General features: G+C 38.5%; 1 protein-coding gene across 15 annotated transcripts in view; it reads right to left on the bottom strand.

Annotated features, from left to right (window-relative positions):
• CALD1 (caldesmon 1) overlaps nt 1-21,470 on the bottom strand; it is a 270,316-nt gene that overhangs the window by 40,794 nt on the left and 208,052 nt on the right. For all 15 annotated transcript variants that reach the window (XM_073009362.1, XM_037991081.2, XM_073009360.1 and 12 more), the window contains one exon: nt 2,787-2,933. In XM_073009362.1, coding sequence (XP_072865463.1) covers nt 2,787-2,933 — 147 coding nt within the window. The remainder of the gene's footprint in view (nt 1-2,786; nt 2,934-21,470) is intronic.

The following is a 21,470-nucleotide window of genomic DNA, read 5'->3' as shown; positions in this document are numbered from 1 at the left end:
TCCAAATTCACTTAATTTTGGAAAAACACATTTCATATTTAACAATGAAAACTAGCATAGTAAAAACTAGCTTTAAAACTTTCTTGGCCTTTACTTTTGCTTCAGGATACTGCCTCCATGAAATTAGACATATAAGGATTAAATGTCCCTACAAATGTAAAAAATTTATAATTGAAGGGGAAGTCTATAGAGAGGGCATTTGGATCAATTGAATTCTAATAATTTTAAAAAGGCACCAAAATTCCAAAGTGCTAGCCAGATTAAAGTACTCTTATGCTAAGAAACCAACAAACTGTATTGAACATTTCTTTGCCTATTTATAAATCATGACCACAATCACCAGTAGATATCAAATGCCAGTTAGAGTGGTTTAGCCCCAAGAAGACTTATTCTTCTTGTGGCTAACTAATATGTCAGAGATAAATCACACATTCTCAAACCTCAATATGATTTTCTAAAAAAAAAGCATTTGAATTCGATCAATAGCATGAAATAATGAATAATAGCCAAATATGAGAAGAGAAGCACAAGGAAAAGCAAGATTTTAAAAGCAAGAAAACTACAGACCAGCAGTAACTTTTTAAGCTCCTGTTGACCACTCATTAATAACAAGATTCAGGAAAGGCATCAAAATGCCATTTTTAAAACTCTTTCTATTATTTCTCTCTCAGCTTGAAAATAGAAAAGGCAGTGAATAACTATGTTGTCCTCCCGTGTTAAGAATCTGGTAACAGTGAAAATTTATTGAGTGCTTACTATGTGTATGACGCTCTGCATTTTACATGCATTATTACATAGTTTAAGTTTAGCAGCATTTTTAGGAGAAAAGTATTAATTTTTATTTCCATTTAACTGAAGAAATACAATTAGTGAAAGGTCAAATTGGGAGTCAAAGTCAGTTAGTGAACCCCAGAAATTATACCTATTTCCCCTTTGCTATACCTACTCCCCAATTAGAAGCTACTTACTGAGGGAAAGGGTAACCAATATCTGTGCTACCGGCCAACATTTTCAAGACTGCTTTCAGAAACCTTCTAATACAGCCTCCCAAACTTAGGTTAAGGAAGCCAGGACCCATTCCCTTTAGAATTTTCTAAATAGATTGAATTAAACAAAGTAAAACAAACTAAAACCAAAACCACATGTGAGATCTTATATAGTGTAACCATTATAATCAGTCCATGGTTTTAAATTAAAATTATTTTCTCCATTTTCCTCCTCAAATATCCTCATCTTTTTTAGACCTTAGGGCATATAAATGACAATATAAATGACACATACTAACCATTAGCATAATGAACCATATGACCTTATTTCTGCTGCAAAAGCCCTCTTTGAAGAAGTTGAACCTATTAGGCATTCTCAACTTCCCTGATTTCTACCAGGGCCTGAGTGAGAAAATACGTAATAGCAAACTCATTAAGTGTGTTTGAATAACCACATTAAATTAAGCAGAATTCTGTATCTTGTTGAATATTATAATCAGAGACTATTGATTCAGGCTGTGTACTGGAAAAGAGAAGACATCTGCAATTCATGCCCACTTTAAAAATTCATGTGTTACCTATTAATGGTAGGCACAGAGAACTCTACTATACTAACATATCTTCAGTTCAAAATGGATAGCAATACCCTACAGAATAAATGTAAATACTTTTTCTTATTTAAAGAAATAACCCACCAGAAAACCGTATAGATTCCTTAAAGAACTAAAAGTAGAACTAACATTTGATCCAGCAGTCCCACTACTAGGTATCTACCCAGGGGAAAAGAAGTCATTATATGCAAAATATACTCGCACGTGCATGTTTATAGAAGCACAATTTGCAATTGCAAAAATATGGAAGCAGCTTAAATGCCCATCAACCAATGAGTGGGTAAAGAAAATGTGTTGTGTATATATACATACATCTATATATATCATATATATATATATATCAGGTCAAATTGGGAGTCAAAGTCAGTTAGTGAACCCCAGAAATTATACCTATTTCCCCTTTGCTATACCTACTCCCCAGTTAGAAGCTACTTACCATACACACACACACACACACACACACACACACACACACACACACACCATGGAATACTATTCAGCCATAGAAAGGAACACAATAATGGAATTCACGGCAACCTGGATGGAGTTGGAGACCATTATTTTAAGTGAAGTAACTCAGGAATGGAAAACCAAATATCATATGTTCTCACTTACAAGTGGGAGCTAAGCTATGAGGATGCAAAGGTACAAAAGTGATATAATGGACACTGGGGACTCAGGGAGAAATGTAGGAGGGGTGTGAGGAATAAAATACTACACATTGGGTATGGTGTACACTGCTCGGGTGATGACTGCACTAAAATATCAGAAATCACCATTAAAGAACTTATCCATGTAACCAAAACCCCACCTGTTCCCCAAAAACTATTGAAATTTTAAAAAAGAATTAAACAAAAAATACATACATATATATATAAAAAAGATATAGCACACCATAGTTATTAATTAAACAAATGCTAGATTGTAAAATGAAATAAAAGCCTTCAAGTGGGGTATGTTTATGAGATGGGAACGGGGTGGAGAGAAATAGAATATCGTGTCCTAATGTCTAAATCAGATTGCCTGTCTAATCAGATGAGTTGCCTAAAATGACTGCAAAATAATTCAACAAGTTAGATTGAAAAAGGGTTGAGTTGAGCTGGGAAAGGAATGCTTTGCTTGACAAATTCCATTCAACAGACAGGCTAACACGTAAGTTAGAAATTCCCCGTCCCAAAGAGGAGAGTACCTGTTCTGGGCATTCACCTCCGCCTGATCGGTCCCCTGTCCCAAGGATTCTTCCTCCTGCTTCTGCCGCAGCCGTTCCTGTCGGGCTCGGCGGCGCCGTTCCCGGGCTGCCTCCTCTTCATCATCGTCATTCCTCTGGTAGGCGATTCTGCGACATTACAAAGACAACCTCTTGAGCATGCCACTTGCCAAATGCCTTCACCAACTTCTTGGCAGGAACAGCCCTGAGCCCTTTTCTGAACTTAACTGCTTAATGAACCACATACGTCTAAAAGGATGGTTCAGTTCCTTAAGTTTAGAGACCTAGTCAACTAGCTTTCAAACTTTTAACTATGTGAAGTGCATTAATCCAATAGCTACAGAAGATAATTTACAATTACCAAATAACAACTTAAACTAAAACATTCTGCACAAAAACAAGTTCCTTTGGAAACTGCGGGTTAGCCTTTTTTTTTTTTCTTTTTTTTTCTTTTTTTTTTTTTTTGAGACGGAGTCTCGCACTGTCACCCGGGCTGGAGTGCAGCAGCACGATCTCGGCTCACTGCAACCTCCGCCTCCTGGGGTCCAGTGATTCTCCTACCTCAGCCTCCCAAGTAGCTGGGATTACAGGCACGCGCCACCATGCCCAGCTAATTTTTGTGTTTTAGTAGAGATGGGGTTTCACCAAACTGGCCAGGCTGGTCTCGAACTCCTGACCTCATGATCCGCCTGCCTCGGCCTCCCAAAGTACTGGGATTACAGGCATGAGCCACCAGGCCTGGCCTTGGGTTAGGAATTCTTTACAAAGCTGATTACCAGCATGTAAGATTTAGAAGAAGGGACTCAAAGTATTGAACCAAAAATAATCAAAACGCTTACTTCAAAAGATACAGCATGTTGCATGAATTATTTGTGTAGACACTGTCACGAAGATCAGAAAAGAATCAAGTTACACTACCAAACCGAGGCTGGTGCTAATAAGCCAAATTATTAAATTTATTTAATAATTATAATAAACATAATATTATAATAAATATTATTATAATTAAATATTATATTCGGTAATAAGTATTATTAAAATTGGGAGTAGGATATCTTCTTTGCTTGGATTTTGTTTTTCCCTCCAGTTCCTTTTCACTGGAGAGAGAAGGTGTTAGTGACAATTGGTAGGATGCTTCAGAGTCAGTGCATTTTGAAGGGGTGGCAGCTCCCTTTAAGGCCCCCCTCTTTTGCTCTAAAACATGCCTTAGTATCATACCACTGCCATGCTGGGCACATCACAATGGCCCACAGGTGTGTATTTAGATAGAAGTCGATGGGCTGAGGAAGGCAGAAGAGACACAGAGGACTTCACATGTGTATATATTACTTAGCTCTTTTTTTTTTAGGCAGAGTCTAACTCTGTCACACAGGCCAGAATGCAGTAATGTGATCACAGCTCACCACAGCCTTGACCTCCCAGGCTCAAGCAATTCTCCCATCTTAGCTTCCTGAGTAGCTGGGACTACAGGTGCACACTACCACACCCAGCTAACTTTAGTATTTTTTTTTTTTAAGAGATGGGGTTTCACTATGTTGCCCAGGCTGGTCTCGAGCTCCTGAACTCTTTAGCTTTTGTAGTCATCTAAAGTGAACATCTATTTGAGGAAATTACAAATCAATATCACGATGCTAGGTATGTTTCTCCTAATACTTATTTCCAAATAAAGAATTGGGGCTGGGGAACTGCAGATGCTCAAACTCAAGAGGAAATAGCTATTTTGAACTTGTTTGACTTAGCTATTTTTGAAGGTAGAATGTGTACTGAGATGCAGAGTGCCAAGAAAGGATAGGTGCTGACTCGACGGGTCAATGGGTTGGGTATGGGTGTGGGGCTGCATTGTGTAGCAAGCTGCTTTCTGTACTGGAGAGTTACAGCGTTTTTATTACAATGTTACTTACATATCTACAAAATAGAAATCCAGATATGTAAACATTTCATGCTAATAATTTTTTAAAATTGTGGTAAGAACACTTAACATGAAATCCACCCTGTTGGCATATTTTAAAGTGTCCAATACACTTAACTATAGGTTAACTATAGGTACAATGTTGTATGGCATTTCTCTAGAACATGCTTATAATTCTTACATCACTGCAAAGCCAAAATAATTTGCAAATTAAAACAAAACAGTAGAACCATACCACTTATACCATATATTAACCTAATATAACTGATGATGGTGTGCTCATGTTAGAGTTATAAACTAGGCATTTTTAGGCTTAGAGTCAGTACTTTATTTCACCTGTGTCATCTTTTGACTTCAATAATAAGAATGCTATGAATGTTTTTTTCACTGAGGTATCTCATAAAAAAACAGGATTAATGATTCCAAAGGTTGGTTGGTTTCTTCTTTGCTACTTGAGAAAATCTGACTTCATGTTTACCAAAATCTGCTCATGTGCAATCCTCAAAAGCCAATACAAATAAAGTGTCACTTAGTAATTCTATAAAATGGGCTGGTTTACTTCACAAATACGGCGGGGAAGGGCAGTGTGATATAGTTGATAATGGATGACTAGATTAGGATTCAGAACACTTGGGTTTTAGAATTGGTCTCTTACTTATCTGCAGCCCTTTGATTAATCTTTTAAAGTTAAATTTTAGAGTTAAATTTTCTTGTGTGTGATAATCAAATGAAATAATAGACAGATATGTCGTGGCAAAGCATTCTGCACTGCAGTGTCTTCCTGTTGTTAGGAAAGTTGAGTTAAGGAACCGCTTCGTGAGGAAAGATGAGTTCAATTTTAGACTTGTTGAATTTGAGGTGACAACATGACATGGTTTGAATGTTCCTTTCTAATTCAATCACACTGTAGTTGCAGTAGAAAGCCCTTCCCAGTGGTTTGGCTTCACCCTTCAGATTCTTGGCCTAATATTCATTTGGCTTATTTCTTGGTAGACAGCTTTAACCACAACAGGGAGAATCAATCCTTAATAACTGCTTCCCAAACTAATCAAAACAGGAAGTCTCAATTTGCTTTTTTACGTCTCTGGATCAGCCATGAGGTCATGACTATTACTTGGGGCCGCCTTCTTCCAAGACAAGCAAGAGGCACAAAACTCCATATGGGATATCCCAATTGATAGGGTTAGGCTTTGTGTCCCTACTCAAATCTCATCTTGCATTGTAATCCCCAGGTGTCAGGTGTTGAAACAAGGAATGTGGTGGGAGCTGACTGGATCATGGGGGTGGTTCCCTCATGCTGTGCTCATGACAGTGAGTGAATTCTCACAAGATCTGATGTTTTTTATAAGTGTTTGGCAAGTTCCTGCTTCCCTCACTCTTCTCTCTTCTGCCGCTTTGTAAAGAAGGTGCCTGCTTCCCCTTCCTCCGTGATTGTAAGTTTCCTGAGGCCTCCCCAGCCATGCAGAACTGTGAGTCAATTAAACCTCTTTTCTTTATAAATTACCATCTCAGGCAGTTCTTTACAGCAGTGTGAAAACGAACTTATACACCTATCCTAAAAACAAAATTCCTCCATCCCCTTAATGGAATATAACCTTAAATCCTTAATTTCCCACTATTTTGAGAAGTTACCATCTTTTTCCTTTCACCTACCCACTGGGCTTCATGGCTGGATATTGCTGGCTGTTAGCTCTGACATGAACTAGATTTGCCACATAGGCCACATCACATGTAACCTCTCTTCATCTTTGATTTCTCAGTGGAGCAACCTGAACAACCAATCATCTCCACTAACTTTCTGACTCTTCTTGCTTGGTACAGCTTAAAGTTTCTAGGCAATCATTCTCCATTTGGAGCCCCTTTTCTAGGATACACAGCTACTAGAGTGTATTAGTCCATTTCACACTGCTATAAAGAACTGCCCAAGACTGGGTAACTTATAAATGAAAGAGGTTTAATTGACTCACAGTTCAGCATGGCTGGGGAGGTCTCAGGAAACTTACAATTATGGTAGAAGGTGAAGGGGAAGCAAGGCACCTTCTTCACTAGATGGCAGGAAGAAGTGCCAAATGAAAAGGAAGAGTCCCTTATAAAACCATCAGATCTTGTGAGAACTCACTATCATGAGAACAGCATGGGGGAAACTGCCCCATGATTCAATCACCTCCACCTGGTCTCTCCCTTGACACGTGGAGATTACGGGGAGTACAATTCAAGATGAGATTTGGGTAGGGACATAAAGCCTAACCATATCACAGGGCAAAATTTCTAAGGATCTTTTAATGACTACTGATAAAGAAAGATATTAAGGTTGTTTATAAAGTTAAGAACAAAAACAAGAGCTAAAATGGTTTCATGGCATTTTCAATCATAACATGTCCAGTCGCTGGTTCAAGAACATATCAATTGACTTTATAGGTAAAATTGTGTCCATGCCAAATGACCTGATAGGGGTGGAAATTCTTCAACTCTGAGGCTCCCTACATTCACCTTAGGCATGCAAAACAGTCATTTCTTAGCTTTTAGGCCTCTCCCTCGTGGTGACGTTCCCATCCTACTAACACCACAGGTTTATTATCTTTTCTTTCAAAATTGAAAAAAAAAATACTCTCAATTGTTCATTCTTTTGGATTTTAAAAGCAACACGCATATAAAAATTTTTTTTTAAACCAAACAATTCAAAATGTATAAAGGAGAAATTAAAAGCCACTCCCTAGAATCATACCATTCAGATTTGAACATGATGAGTATGTGATATATTCTACCATTTTCCTGTGCATGCACAGACATTTTCCTTCTTAATAAAATAGGATTATGTCATGCATATCATTTCATACACCATTTCTTTAATTTACCTTGTTTATGACTATTTTTAACATATTAGCAATATATAATTTCAATAGCAACACAGTATTCCACTTAGGTATACACATACATAATGATTACATGGATCTACTATGGTCTAACCAATTTTCTACTGAGGCACATTTGAGATTGTTTTCAACTTTATATCTTCTTATAAATAATGCTGCTAAGGACGTTATTATAGACTCACTTTAATCACTTGTTCAATTATTTACTTAGGAAAACTTCTCAGAAGTTAGAATTTCTGAGTTTAATTTGTGAGTTTAAAAGTATGCTAGTTTTACAGGCTTTTGATAATCATCGACAAATTGTCATTTTAACACCAGTAATGCATGAAAGCTAATTTCACCACAAAGCAGAATTTATTCAAAAAGACAAGTACACAGGATCCTTATTATATCAAATGATAGCACAGGGCCTGCTTCATGCTTCAGTGAAAGACAAAATGTTGACATTTCTGATTTTCCACACGCCAGATTTAAATGTCTTTGAAATGCTGCTGACTAGTAAAAATCATACCTAACCAACCACTGGATTGTAATAAAAGCATAATAATCCACTTGTTCCTTCTGTGAAAATTCAGCAGATGCCAGTATTAACCTGTCTGCCATATGCTACAGAACAAAGCCACTGATGTTCCCAGATGATTCAGAAGCAGTGTGGGATACTAAAGTTTATCTGAATCATCTGAGAATGACTGAATTATGTTTAATAGAGTTTAAATCAAATGCATTTTATTGTGGATCTATTTTTTTTTAAACTGGTAGTCCACAAATGATCTATAAAGTAATTCTCTATGAAATAAAATGTTTGTTTGACCAGAATCCATGAACTTCCCACCTATGCTGGTTGGAAGAAGGTTTATTATGGAGTATTCTACTTTGTTACTTGGTAAGTGCTTTTGCTCATCTTTTGGCACAAACACTTGGAGAAAGGTACAGTCGACCTTTCTGCAGCAAGGCCAGTTGACAGCAACATGGCTCACTGGATATTTGGGAGAAAGAGACATAATCTCGTGTGTGTGTGTGTGTGTGTGTGTGTGTGTGTGTGTTCACACACTGACGAATAAATGCAAAGAATTGTAAAAGTCCATCATAATCACATGATGTTATTCGATTGTGTGAGTATGAAAAAGTAGAGAGGACTGGCTTTTCTTCCATTCCTGGAACCACTGCTTAAGGGCCCTGGTGTTACAAGATAAGAAAAAAACATATATGCAGTGGGAAAGCGCTCTGCCAATGCTGTGGCTTTTACACCAAAGATATTTTAGGTCTTTAACACCAGGCCCTGCTGCCACAGTGTATTTAAGTAACAAGATAACCATGTTACAGTTGGTGCCTTTTAGATAGAAAGTTCAAATAAATTAAAGTCTTGCAGACATGGCAAATGAGGAGATCATTGAGATGTTATTACATTTGGATGGGCCAGGGTCTAAAAGTATGCCAGACAAGAGACAGAGGAACTTGCAGAAGCTTCCTTAGCAAGACACCGGAGCAAGGCACGAGTTATCCTCTTGCCCCAGAGTTCCCCCACCCCAGCTTCCCTATCAAATATTTCTCAAAACTTCTGCAACACTGGCAAAATTCTTATTATCATCTCAACTATAGTATAGATCGTCTTGTTTGATTTTTACTCTGTGTTCCCCGTAGTTTAAATAATGTTGCTCTTATTCCCTTCATTTTATCTTTTCTCCATTTTGGTATCTTCTGGTTTGAGATTATAGGACATCATCCTTAAAGATTCAAGTAAAATCATGGCAATCGTATTTTATTAACAAAACAAGATCTCTTATCAGGAAGCCATGTTAAAAATTAAATCAGGGAAAAAATAATAGACATTTTTATGGGGAGGGTGCCAATTTTATTACATGTTTAGGCGCATTAAAGACTCAGAGAGAATGAAAAAGAACAGTTTAAGTCTATAGAGAGTATAAATATTTACTTATTTTATGTTGATAATCACAGTACTACTCTGAGTAATGACCTAGATAACCAAATAGTTAATCAAGTTTGGATTTGCATATTGCAATGCTGTATTTTTTACATATGTGGGATATATAATATAGTTATTTTGCCTGTAAAAAAATTTAATAATATGTTTGAGGACTTGTCAAAATCAGTTCAGTAGGGTATACCTTTATTTTCATCATTTATGTAATAGGATACCACAGTTTAACCATTCTATAGAAAGATATTTTGGGTTCTTTCATTTTTTCCCCTATTGCACAATGTAAGTAATTCTTTTGGGTAGATATTGAGAAGTGAAATAGTATGTGTTCATTTAAATTTAAAATTTAAAAGATCAGATCAAATTATTCTGCACAGCAGTTTTTTGTTTATTTGTTTTTCTTTTTTTCTTTTCTTTTTTTTTTTTTTTGAGACAGAATCTCACTGAAGTACAGTGGCCCAATCTCGCCTCACTGCAACCTCTACCTCCCGGTTCAGGTGATTCTCATGTCTCAGCCTCCTGAGTAGGTGGGAATAGAGGCTCCTGCCACCATGCCCAATTAATTTTTGTATTTTTAGTAAAGAGAGGGTTTCACCATGTTAGCCAGACTGGTCTCGAACTCCTGACCTCAGGTGATCTGCCTGCCTCGGCCTCCCAAAGTGCTAGGATTACAGGCGTGAGCCACTGCACCCGACCACAGGAGTTGTTTTAATTTACATTCCCATGCTTTGTCATTTCAAATAGCCAAGCTGGGTCAACATACACTAAGATAGTCCACTGCTAACTGGTAAGATTAGAGAAAAGATGTAATCTTCTGTATCTTGTATTGCAATAGTTTCTAACATTTTAAGAATGAGGATCCTTTTAAAATATTAAGAAAAAATTAAGATCTCATGACAATTACTTATACTTTTCTTATCTATTGATAAAATGTTTTATAAACTATCTATAAATTCAATAGTGCATAAAAAGGAATCTGTATTTTATAAACCAGTGCATATATGCTTATCTGAAAAACAGTCATACATGAGACAACTATGCATCAGACTACAGAAAATCCTTGGTGTGGACATGAATTTGGGAATCTCTTTCAGAATCTTCACCGCTAGAGAACCACTGCTGTATTGAAAGAGATTACAAGTGTGCCAGTGGATAGACTTTGAATTGTCACCTTCAACCTTTTTTGTGTTCTTCAATATTCCCTGTGCTTGATAAGCACACACACAAATGCAGACACAGATGCAGGCCCACAGGTTAAGTGAGAAAAAGCCTCAGAGAAAACAAAAGGCTCCAAGTATTGTAGTGAAGCCCAGTTATAAAAGACTTAAAGAGGACTCTATTCAGATCAAAGTTTCCAAGTCTGTTTTCCTTCATTGTTTCTGCCATATTCCTATATTTTGAAAAAGAACTCTGCACCCGAAATTCCAACAGATCAAATGAATTCACTCACAGAAGGAATGCTATTGAAGTTCACCATTTGTGAATTCATAGTAACTTACTGGCCAGTAGACAGTTGACTGGACCCCAAGATCAGCTCTAATCTTTCTGCATTCCACCGTCTCTGCACTTTCATATAAGGAGTCGTTTGAGAGAAAGCGGTGTTGAGCGATGGAGATTTCAGGCTGGTAACTGAGATACTCAATCCAGGACACTATCCTGTCCCCAGCTTTCTGCAGCTATACACTCCCCATAAAGGCCACACCCCGAAGAAGAATGCCTGGGGCTCACAGCCTCAAAAAAAGATGACTTCTTAGTCAATTACTTTTATCTGATTCCCATCATGATTGGTTCTGCTAATGGCATTGTCTGAACCTGGGTCTTAATATGGGATCCAACTTAAAAAGTTAAAACCTCATGTAGGTTGGAAGCATGCTTATCAACTATTTGGAGGCAAAATGACTCACACATACTTTCATTATTCTTTTTCATATACCAAAACCCCCAGGGATTTTATTTCATAGCATGAAATGCAAGCACATTCTCCAAACATATCCAAGTAGCTCTATAAATTGCTCAAACATTCTTAGCAAAATCTCAGACCATACTGTGATCAGGAGGGAAAATCCTGAGCTACCGAAATGAGTCATATTTGCCTTGCAGATTTACTGTATGTTTGAAAGTTAAAAGAAGTTTATAGAAACATTCCAGGCTCTTAAATATGATTTTGTTTATATGTGGTGTCTGCAAAATGTTGTGGTTTCGTTTAATTCACATAAAATCCAACTCTGAATTTTTTTCCTTGGATTCCTTAAAAGGCAGGCATTAAAAATTATGGAGGAAAAAAAAATCAGGAAAATAAAAATATTTTTCGTATCAGAATATGTTTAGACAGTGATTAGTAAGTAGTCCATAGTCAATTGGTCTGTTATTAATATAATAGAGAGTAAAAGAAAGCCTTCTTGGTTTAGAAGATAAAAAATGTTCATGGAAATGTGCTGTATTATTTCATTGTGGGGTTCATTGCTGTATCAGTGTTATGCCTTTTCCTGGGGTGAGAGCACGCAAGGGGATATATTACTTGGAAGACAGTTACTCAGGAAGCAAAGCATTTCCCACTTCATTTATTCCCCATTCTCCCACCCCATCTCCCCATACATAGACATAATTTGAGAGTCACTAAAGTTTGCATACCAACCATACTTGGGTTCTCAATAATAAAACACTGTGTACTTGGAAGCTTTAGTGTTCTTATGTATGTACTCACAAGTTGTCACCACCAGCCCAACATTTGCTTTATACAATGGTGACATCCCATAATTGGATGAGTTTCTATAATTACAGACCCTAACAGGGGAAACGTGCTGCAGAACAGAGTACACAGCGACATAAAATCCTCTTCTTGTGTCTACACATACCATAGCAGTCTGGTACTTAGCATCATTATGACTGGAACATCCTGTCCAACAAACAGATCAGGTCTGGTTGGTCCTGCATGGTTAGAAGGCACCCAGGGAGTACTGAGAGTTCTGATTCTGACTCTGAGTTATAAAAGGACAGTTCTTAGAATGGTCCTGCCCCAGGGCAGGCAGATCCCCAAGCTTACAGGCTCATTTCTGAATCTATGCACATATTCACAGGACATTTTAAAATGATGGATTCTAATTGTTTGGGTTTATTATTTCAAGCTAAAAATACTTTTATTATGACTTATATTGTACCTACAAATGAATGTGTAGTACATAACTACTTTATTACTATTATTAATTTATTTATTTATTGAGACAAGGTCTCCTCTGTAACCCAGCTGGAGCACACTGGTACAATCTTGGCTCACTGCAGCCTCGACCTCCTGGGGGTGATCTGACCACCTCAGCCTCCCAAGTAGCTGGGACTACAGGTGTGTGCCACCACATCTGGCTAATTTTTGTATTTTTTGCAGAGACAGGGTCTCCCCATGTTGCCCAGGCTGGTCTCGAACTCCTGAGCTCAAGCAATCTGCCTGCCTTGGCCTCCCAAAGTTCTGGGTTACAGGCGTGAGCCACCATGCCCAGCTGTGTACAAAACTACTTTAAAGAATAATCAGACACATAACCATGTGCCTACTGCCCAATTTAAACAGCACCAGTTGTTAGGGATCCTTATGTGCTCCTCTTCAATTGCATACCTATCTCTTTTTAAATGCCTCCAAATAAGCACTAGCCTGAATTTTAGGATCTCTGAATTATTCTCTTGCTTTTCTTTGTAGTTTTACCAGCATGGTATGCATCCCTAAACAATGTATTTTTCAGTGTTGCCTTTAAAAAAACTATACATAACAATACTGCATGTATTCTGTGATTCTTTCATTCGACATTATGTTTTTGAGGTTCATCTATGTTTATATGAATAGCTGTAGTTTATAACAACAGAGGAAGCACAAGCTTTTCCAAATATTTCTTGAGATTATAATTTGTGTGAGATAAATGTTTAATTTCTTTTTCAATTGGTGCATTTTCTTTTAAAACGTCCAGAAATTGTTTGTGATATTCAGTACAAATAAAATGAACAGAAACTGGATTTGTCTTTTATTGAGTTCCTCTTTTTCTCACATTTATTTCTGAAAGAAATAATGCATCTGCCAACCCCGGTAAATACGGATTTTGGAAGGATAATTCCGTGACAGTTTCCTAAGATAAACTAAAATCTATTCATCTTGTCACAAACAGGGACAGAATTTGCACCACCCCATCTACCCCAACCTATTAAATCAATAAGCTTGCTCAGATACAAACATTCACTTTTTAATTTATAAATGTTTACAAAGAATATGTAAGGAAAGACAGGGTTGATGGTGGAGAAGATATCTATTGCTCTTGACTTAGTTACTTGAATTAAACTTTAGGGGAAATGAATGAAAAGGGGTTATGAATGCTTAAGTGGCCAGGAAGATGATTAAAATAAAATAACCAAGCTCCTTCCTCTCTTTCCATCATTATTTAAGATTCAACTGGTATAAATGTGACTAAAAAAGATAAGCCCAGTTACTACCTGGTTTTTCATGAACTTTACCTTTTCTTCATCCCCAACCTAGAATTCTTTGTTTATAAGGGTCTTAAAATAACGAGTAAGAATTTTAAATACGCCTGGTGTGGTGGCTCATACCTGTAATCCCAGCACTTGGGAGACCAAGGCAGGTGGATCACCTGAGGTCAGGAGTTTGAGACCAGCCTGGCCAACATGGTGAAACCCTGTCTCTACTAAAAATACAAAAAAATTTAGCTGGGCGTGGTGGCGTGCGCCTGTAATCCCAGCTACTCAAGATGCTGAGGCAGGAGAATCTCTTGAACCCAGAAAGTGAAGGTTGTAGTAAGCTGAGACCACACCATTGAACTCCAGTCTGGGCAACAAGAACAAAACTCCATCTCAAAAAAAAAAAAAAAAAGAAGAATTTTAAATAAATAGGATCCTCAATGAACTTAGGCTTTTAAAAAGTGTTGTCAATCAAAAGTAAAATCTGAGTTGGAGCTGTTCTTTGACTGCTATTATCTAGTAAAGGACAATTTTGCTTTAATGTGCATAGTAGATGTGGATAATAAACCTTGGGCTTAGTCGTTTAAAGAAAATAAAACATTAGGAAACACTTCAGACCCAGGTGTTGATGGCTGGCAGCACTATATTTTTCTAGCTCTTTCTCTTGCATAGAGGTCTGGATCTGGATATGCAACTGAATCACACCTGCTCCAGAGCAGGATGAAGGATATTCCCCCATTTCTACTGGCTGAGTTGGATGCAATGACATCTGACCACAGGTATATAAATAAGCACGTTATTTTCATATCTGAAGACAATCTCCTAGAAAGAGGAATTTCCATTGTCTTCTTCAAACGTAAAAAATATGAACTCCTTTTAGATGAGTCTTATATTTAGAGTGATCTCACCCCCAAATCTGAAATGTTCATGTGATGCAATACTAAAGTCCATAATCTCACGTGGTTGAGCTTCAAATTATGGTACTACTATCACATCGGTAAACATCTGACGAAAGACATAAAGCGATTGGAAAATGAAAGCAAGATGTCCTTAAATGGAGATTATAAGCCTGTGAGTAATTAAAGGGGTTCTCTGCAAGGGAAAGTGGTATTGCAGACAGGCCAATGGAAACGGTAAACGGCATGTGGATGCCGCTAACTCAAGTCACATTTCTTGTGTCAGCTGAGTGAATTCTCAGCATCCTCTCTAGACAGGCTCTGCTTAATGTGGGGAAATTTATGGGTAATGGATTTTCATAACAGGCCTTTTACGATCTTTCCCTCCCCCAAAAGTGCCCTCTGGAGCTTTTTTGCTTCCACTCTCATTTTTCTTAATTGGAAAAAGATTTACTATTCATTTCCTCCTTCCCAGGGCTCCTTTCCACTCGAGTGGCATTGCCTCCCATCTTGTTCCTCCCTCTTGTACCCCTCATCTCTTCTTCAGACAGGAAACTGTAATATATGATAGATCTGACACTGGGGCATTGTTGCTAGCTCTGCTAGTAAAGAAGTCACTGCCATTCTAATAAGAATGGAGTGAACCCTACCTGCCTGACTCCAGAGGTCCTGCACATAGCTATCTAACATCCAGTTGGTTCATACCCCTACTCCAGGTGCTAGCATTGGAGAGCTTTGTGTACAAGTGGCAGAAAGTAGAAAGACAAACCTTGAGTGGAGACAGGAAATGGGAAATGAAGGACCAAATCATGGATGCTTTGCCCACTGGAGAGAATATTCATTCTTGCAGGGGACTTGGCAGCCAACCACGGCTCACGAGTCCCATCTCCCTACTGTTGAGAAAGGAAGTCAAGGAGTCTGCGGTGCTCTTGATAGATCATCTTTCTAAATCAGTGGAAACCTTGCTTAACACAGGGCCTGCTCATTGTGGAGGGAGAAAAGCAAACACCCATTTGTTGTGATTTGGTACAAAACCAGCCTGACCAAACCAAACCAAGTAGAATCTTCTATGATTAAAGATTCCCTTTGGGTTAATAGAAGACCCCTATAAAAATGTGAATGTTTTAACAGACAGAATAATATTAAATAACTAAGCACCCACATTTGTGTGTGTGAATTGAGTTAGAATCACCAACAGCTTAAGACTCAGGGAACCAGGACTCTGAGAGAGGGAGCATGAGCATTAGAGACATTTGACAACACTTAAATGACTTGAGGGTTCCTATCTGTCCTGTAACAGATTTCTATCCCAACGAGGCAACTCCATCCTAATCCATTGGTTAGATTAATCCATTAGATTAGATGACTAACCAATAAGGCTTATGCTGTCTTGTGACTGGATCACCAATGTAATCACTAATTCCTTAAACTTGTTACCTAATACAGGAGGAACTGCTTCAGTGGTGGAGATCACTGACTTGACTTAAAAAAAAAAAGTTCATATTTCTGAATTACAAAGTTACAGCACTGGCGCTGACTTATAGGCTGCTATTCTTGTATACGTTCCTCTCCCTGACCGATCCACGTGGAACCTAGACTTGGAGGCAAGGACAGTTCGATTCAGAACTGTCATCAGGGTGGTGAGCTCTGGGCAGCAAGGGGGCTGCATGGAGGCCTAGGTTGCGAGGAGGCGGCATAGGGGGCCTAGGTTCCGAGGAGGAGGTGGTAAACCATTGTTCAGAACCATCCGCCACATACCAAGGTGGAGTGTGAACTTGCGGTTGTGGGATGCTGGTAACGCTTGCTGCTATAACCTGGAAACAGACACACAGGTGGCTGGAATTAGCACATCCATTCAACAGACATTTATTGAACATTTACTCCATTCAAGCCACTGAGGGCAGAAGCCAAGATGAATTCAACCCCTGAGAGGAGTCCATAATCTGTAGGGATGTTAAGACCTGTTCAGAATGTGATAATAGGTACAATGTGGTAAATATTAGAGAAGACTTATAGATAAAGTGATTTAAAGTTTAGAGGAGGAAGAAGGCAATTCCAGCTAAGGGAACAGAGGAGGCTTCATAAAGAAAGTGGTATTCAAGCTGGCTCTTTTGGGATGGCTAGGATTGGGAGCTGGGGGGATGAAAGAGGACCTTTCCACATACAGAAAGCTCAAATAGCAAGGTTGCAGAATCGGGAAATATGGTTACGGAAAAGCACACTATTCCATCTAGCTAGGGCTTGGAAGGCATGAAGGGCATTAGCGAGGTGCCAATCATACTTGGCGCATACAGAAAGATGGCTTTGAAGAACTGAGAAGAGCAGACCAATCATTTAACAAAGTATAAGCTCCTTCCAAAGGCTGTGGCCCTGTGGAAGGGAGCCCCGGAAGGGCAGCACACATTTTCCAGTTTCAATCTCCACTCCAGGTGTTTCATCTCACTCTGCAGCTTTCCCCAAGAAATAAAAGAAATTAGGGCCAGCTACCCCATATCAAGGACCCCATCCATCTTAGCTGCAAGAGGAGACTTCAGTTCAGCAAGTCCCACAGTCATTTAGAACAGTAGCACCATGGAGGACTCCTCAAGAGCTGTAAGCTGTGACTTTCCATTTTTCAGAATGGAATTTCTGTCCTTTTTGATTCTTGTCACCTTTTCCACTCTCTTGAACTCACCTTGCCCACCTTGTATTAAATTGGATTTTCACTTATTCTGCTTCTATTCAGAGCCCAGCTGAAATCGTGGCAAAGTAGTGAGCATCTAAGATGATAGATTAATGAAACTAGAAGGAATTTTGAGGTTATTTCGAATTCAAGCTTTATATTTTATACTTGGCAACCTGGGATCTAAGAGGAGAAGTGACTCATACAAGTAATTACAAAATCAGGATTGACCCAGGTCTTCAAGTTCCTATACCTGTTTTCTTTCTACAATAGGAAGCTTTCTTAGGGTGCCCTGGAGATTAACAAAGAGCTTCAGTCATCTGAGCCAGGGACTGGCAAACTATGACCTGCAGGCCAAAGCCAGCTCACTCTGTTTTTGCAAATAAAGTTTTATAGGAATACAACCACACCTCTATCATCTATGGCTGTTTTGCACTTCAGTGCCAGAGCTCAGTTGTTATGACAGAAGCTGTATGGCTCACAAATTTGAAAATATATACTATCTGACTGTTTACAAAAAAGTTTGGTGATGCATGATCTAAGCCAATGGTTTCTAAATGTCTTTTCATACTATACTACAATCAATTTAAAAAATGAAGCATACGCCACTGACACTGAAATATACATATACGTTTACATGTATACGTATACATATGTATGTATGTGTATACATATATGCATGTATACATATACATTTATACGTATATGTATAATCATTTATAAATTACATGTAGTGTTATTTAAATGTTTGTAGACATTACAAAACACAATGAACAAAAACTTAAAAGGATAGAATGACAATAAAACAAAGATATATTTAAAGTAATGTTAAATTGAATTTATTAATGTTCATAAAACTAACTATTTTTGAAAAATCTTGGCTCAACGCATTGTAATAGATAATGTGAAGGTCTGGTTCTAAGTTCAGTTTATTCTGGCATTTAGTTTTAAATGACAGTCACAGCTTATTTATTTGTTTATTTATTTTTGGGGTGGAGTTTCACTCTTGTTGCCCAGGCTGGAGTGCAATGGCATGATCTTGGCTCATTGCAACATCCACCTCCTGGGTTCAAGCAATCCTGCTGCCTCAGCCTCCCATGTAGCTGGGATTACAGGCATGCGCCACCACGCCCGGCTAATTTTGTGCTTTTTTAGTAGAGACGGGGTTTCTGCATGTTGGTCAGGCTGGTCTCGAACTCCCGACCTCAAGTAATCCACCCGGCTTGGCCTGCCAAAGTGCTGGGATTACAGGCGTGAGCCACCACGCTCAGCCCCGCTTAATTCTTTTAATTCCAAAGATATACAAAGAAACACATCGTTGGCTTGACTGGTGGAAGCACAGTACTAATATATTAAATCTGCCCCACTAACCATGCACAATTTTTTGATGCAATTTGCCTAGAAAATTGTATCAAAAATGGTCTGTCCTGATGTCAATCAGTTGTTCCAGTTCAAAGTAATCCCAAGGTGTTTCAATTTTACGTTTTAAATAAATAGTTTCAAAACCTACTGAAATTCTTCACTGGGGAGATTTTTAAATACAGTAGAAAATGTTTCCAAGGTGGAGTGTGAAGATACGCTAGTCCTGATAGGTTACATGTTTCCATCTTTTCCATCAACAAAATAAAAAAATGGTGCCACTCGCCAAAAGATCTGTCCACTCATGAGTTTCTTCTGAAAAGCAGTGAGATTGCCCCTCTCTGCTGGAAACTCACCTCTGCTGAAAGGAACACATAAAGTGTGAGGCTAAGGACGCACTGGTCTGCGTTCACAAGCATTAGTGTCCGCTCCGTGTGTGTCAGCGTTGTCTTGGGTTTGCATTATTAGTGTTACCTATGCTTGCAGCTTCTTCAGAAATCCTTCTCAGTACAGGTCTATTTCATGATGTTTAAACTAGATAAAGTCTACCACTGGTAAATCCATTTACCTAGTCAGTTACAAGTAAACTGCCTTGAATCATAGAATGCTGAAAAGACAGGGCGAAGAGAAGGCCCCACTGTTCTCCCCTCTGGGGGTGCAGGGGACTCATGTTCCATTTTTCCAGGGCACTATTTTTGTGTGATGCTCTCAGGACCAGTCACATGGGGTCAGAAATTGAGGGAAGGTGCTGATGCCAGGAAGCATAAAGAATATCAGCAAGGTTTTCTTTTTGTTTCTTTTAACTTCATTTTATATACTCTTGCCCTCTTTGATTATGCTTTTCCTTAAGTGGTTCTTTCCTCCTCTCCATTTTTACTGTGACCCCACTTATCTGTCCCTCAATGTCAGCTCAAATGCTCCACTCTTCCGTCATGGAAGTTAACGAGAAGGAGCTCTTTAATGCCTCTAAAATCTCTGTGGTTGTTCCAGTTATTTATCACATATTGCTCTATTGCTGTTATTTGTGTATTATCTCCCATATTATGGCATCTGTTTCTTGAAAGCAAGAATCATGTTTTATACATTTTTAGCACCCTTCTCGAAGTGCCTTGCATAAAGCAGGTATTTAATAAGTATTTTTAGTAACTGTAGTCAAGAAAGGCATATGGCATTAAAACACAAAGCAATAGCAATCATGAGGCTAACCTGTACCTGAGTAAGAGGTGAACTGCCTAAGCTCATGGGGATTCATCTAAATCAGAACATGGAAAGGCCAAATACTCCAAGACTTAAAAGTTTTAGTGTCAAATACAGAACAACAGTGCTTCCTTAAAAGGCAGATCAATGAAATGTGACTCCAATCCATGTGTAGGGAAAGGCTGACAATTCTATGCTAGGCTCATGAGTATTTACTGCAAAAATGGTGTTTAAGGTTATTAAAGCTTTATCTTCTCTCAGTAACAGAAGTGGGAGAAGGTCATCCAGAGCGTGTGCACATACATGGAGCACACATACACTCTATCGGAAGTTTTGTGAGTGGCTTTAAAAGCAGACACTTCGTAGGCTCATGGATATGAACCTGGAATACCTGGCTATGCCTGCTGCCATGTTGCTATGGGCTGTAGGGCTCATTCTCTGACCATCAGTTCCAGAAGGTAAAGCCTGATCATCGGATCATTCACCAAAAAAAAAAAAAAAAAAAAGAAAGAAAGAAAAGAGAGAAAAAAAGAAAAGAAATGACCTCTCAGGTTTCAGTTTCATCATCATGACAAAACCATTGCAAACCAACCGAGGAGTGATGGTGGCAGCCTACTAAAAGCTGGGCTTAGAGACAGAAGAATTTTTAGAAAAAAAATACAGGAGATGGAACCCCCAACACTTTGCACTTCTTTCAATATCTTCCTGCCAATAGTTGGAAGCAATTACCAGCCACAGACTTTCTTGCCAGTGTTTGCTTAGGTAGGTTCTTGGTGCATTTTGCTCACTGGACCAGAATGCAAATGTTTTCATGCATTTCTTTGCTTCTCATTCCCATGCTACTTTCTCTGGAGATGGCATTATGTTGCAGCTATACACAGAAAATCCCCTTGAGTTCAGAGCTGGAAAATGGATATTTTACTTATTAAGAAAACCAAATGATTATGGACAGGAAAAGTATTTGACTTTTGAACCTAGTCAATGATCAGGTGCTAAAGTCAAACGGAGTCAACCGGTGTTTTCCAGTGAGATTGTGGACTTTTGCCTGTTTCAAGAGCGTGTGTGTGTGTGTGTGTGTGTGTGTAGTGTGTGCATGTGCCATCAGCCTTTTTTATTGTCATGTGATTGGCCTTGGCTTGGCTCATGAATAGAGCTGTTCTATATTTTCCTGCAACTCTAGCACATGCCTTCTTACCTCCATAATTCCTCCTGCACCATCTTCCCTTGCAAATTTCTTATATTCTTTCTCTTTTCACTATCAAGCCTAGTGTTAGTTTTGGCCTTTTGCAATGTCTGTGGAAAGCAAAAAGAACTCAGTACAACTAGGTAAACTGAGCATGTTTGATTTAGCAGTCCTTTGGAAATATTTTCATGTGCTGTAG

This window comes from Chlorocebus sabaeus, chromosome 21 (genome assembly GCF_047675955.1).
Source record: "Chlorocebus sabaeus isolate Y175 chromosome 21, mChlSab1.0.hap1, whole genome shotgun sequence".
In the NCBI taxonomy this organism is placed as follows: domain Eukaryota; kingdom Metazoa; phylum Chordata; class Mammalia; order Primates; family Cercopithecidae; genus Chlorocebus; species Chlorocebus sabaeus.
Note: the sequence above shows the minus strand (reverse complement) of the source record. Positions and strands in the feature narration are given on the sequence as shown.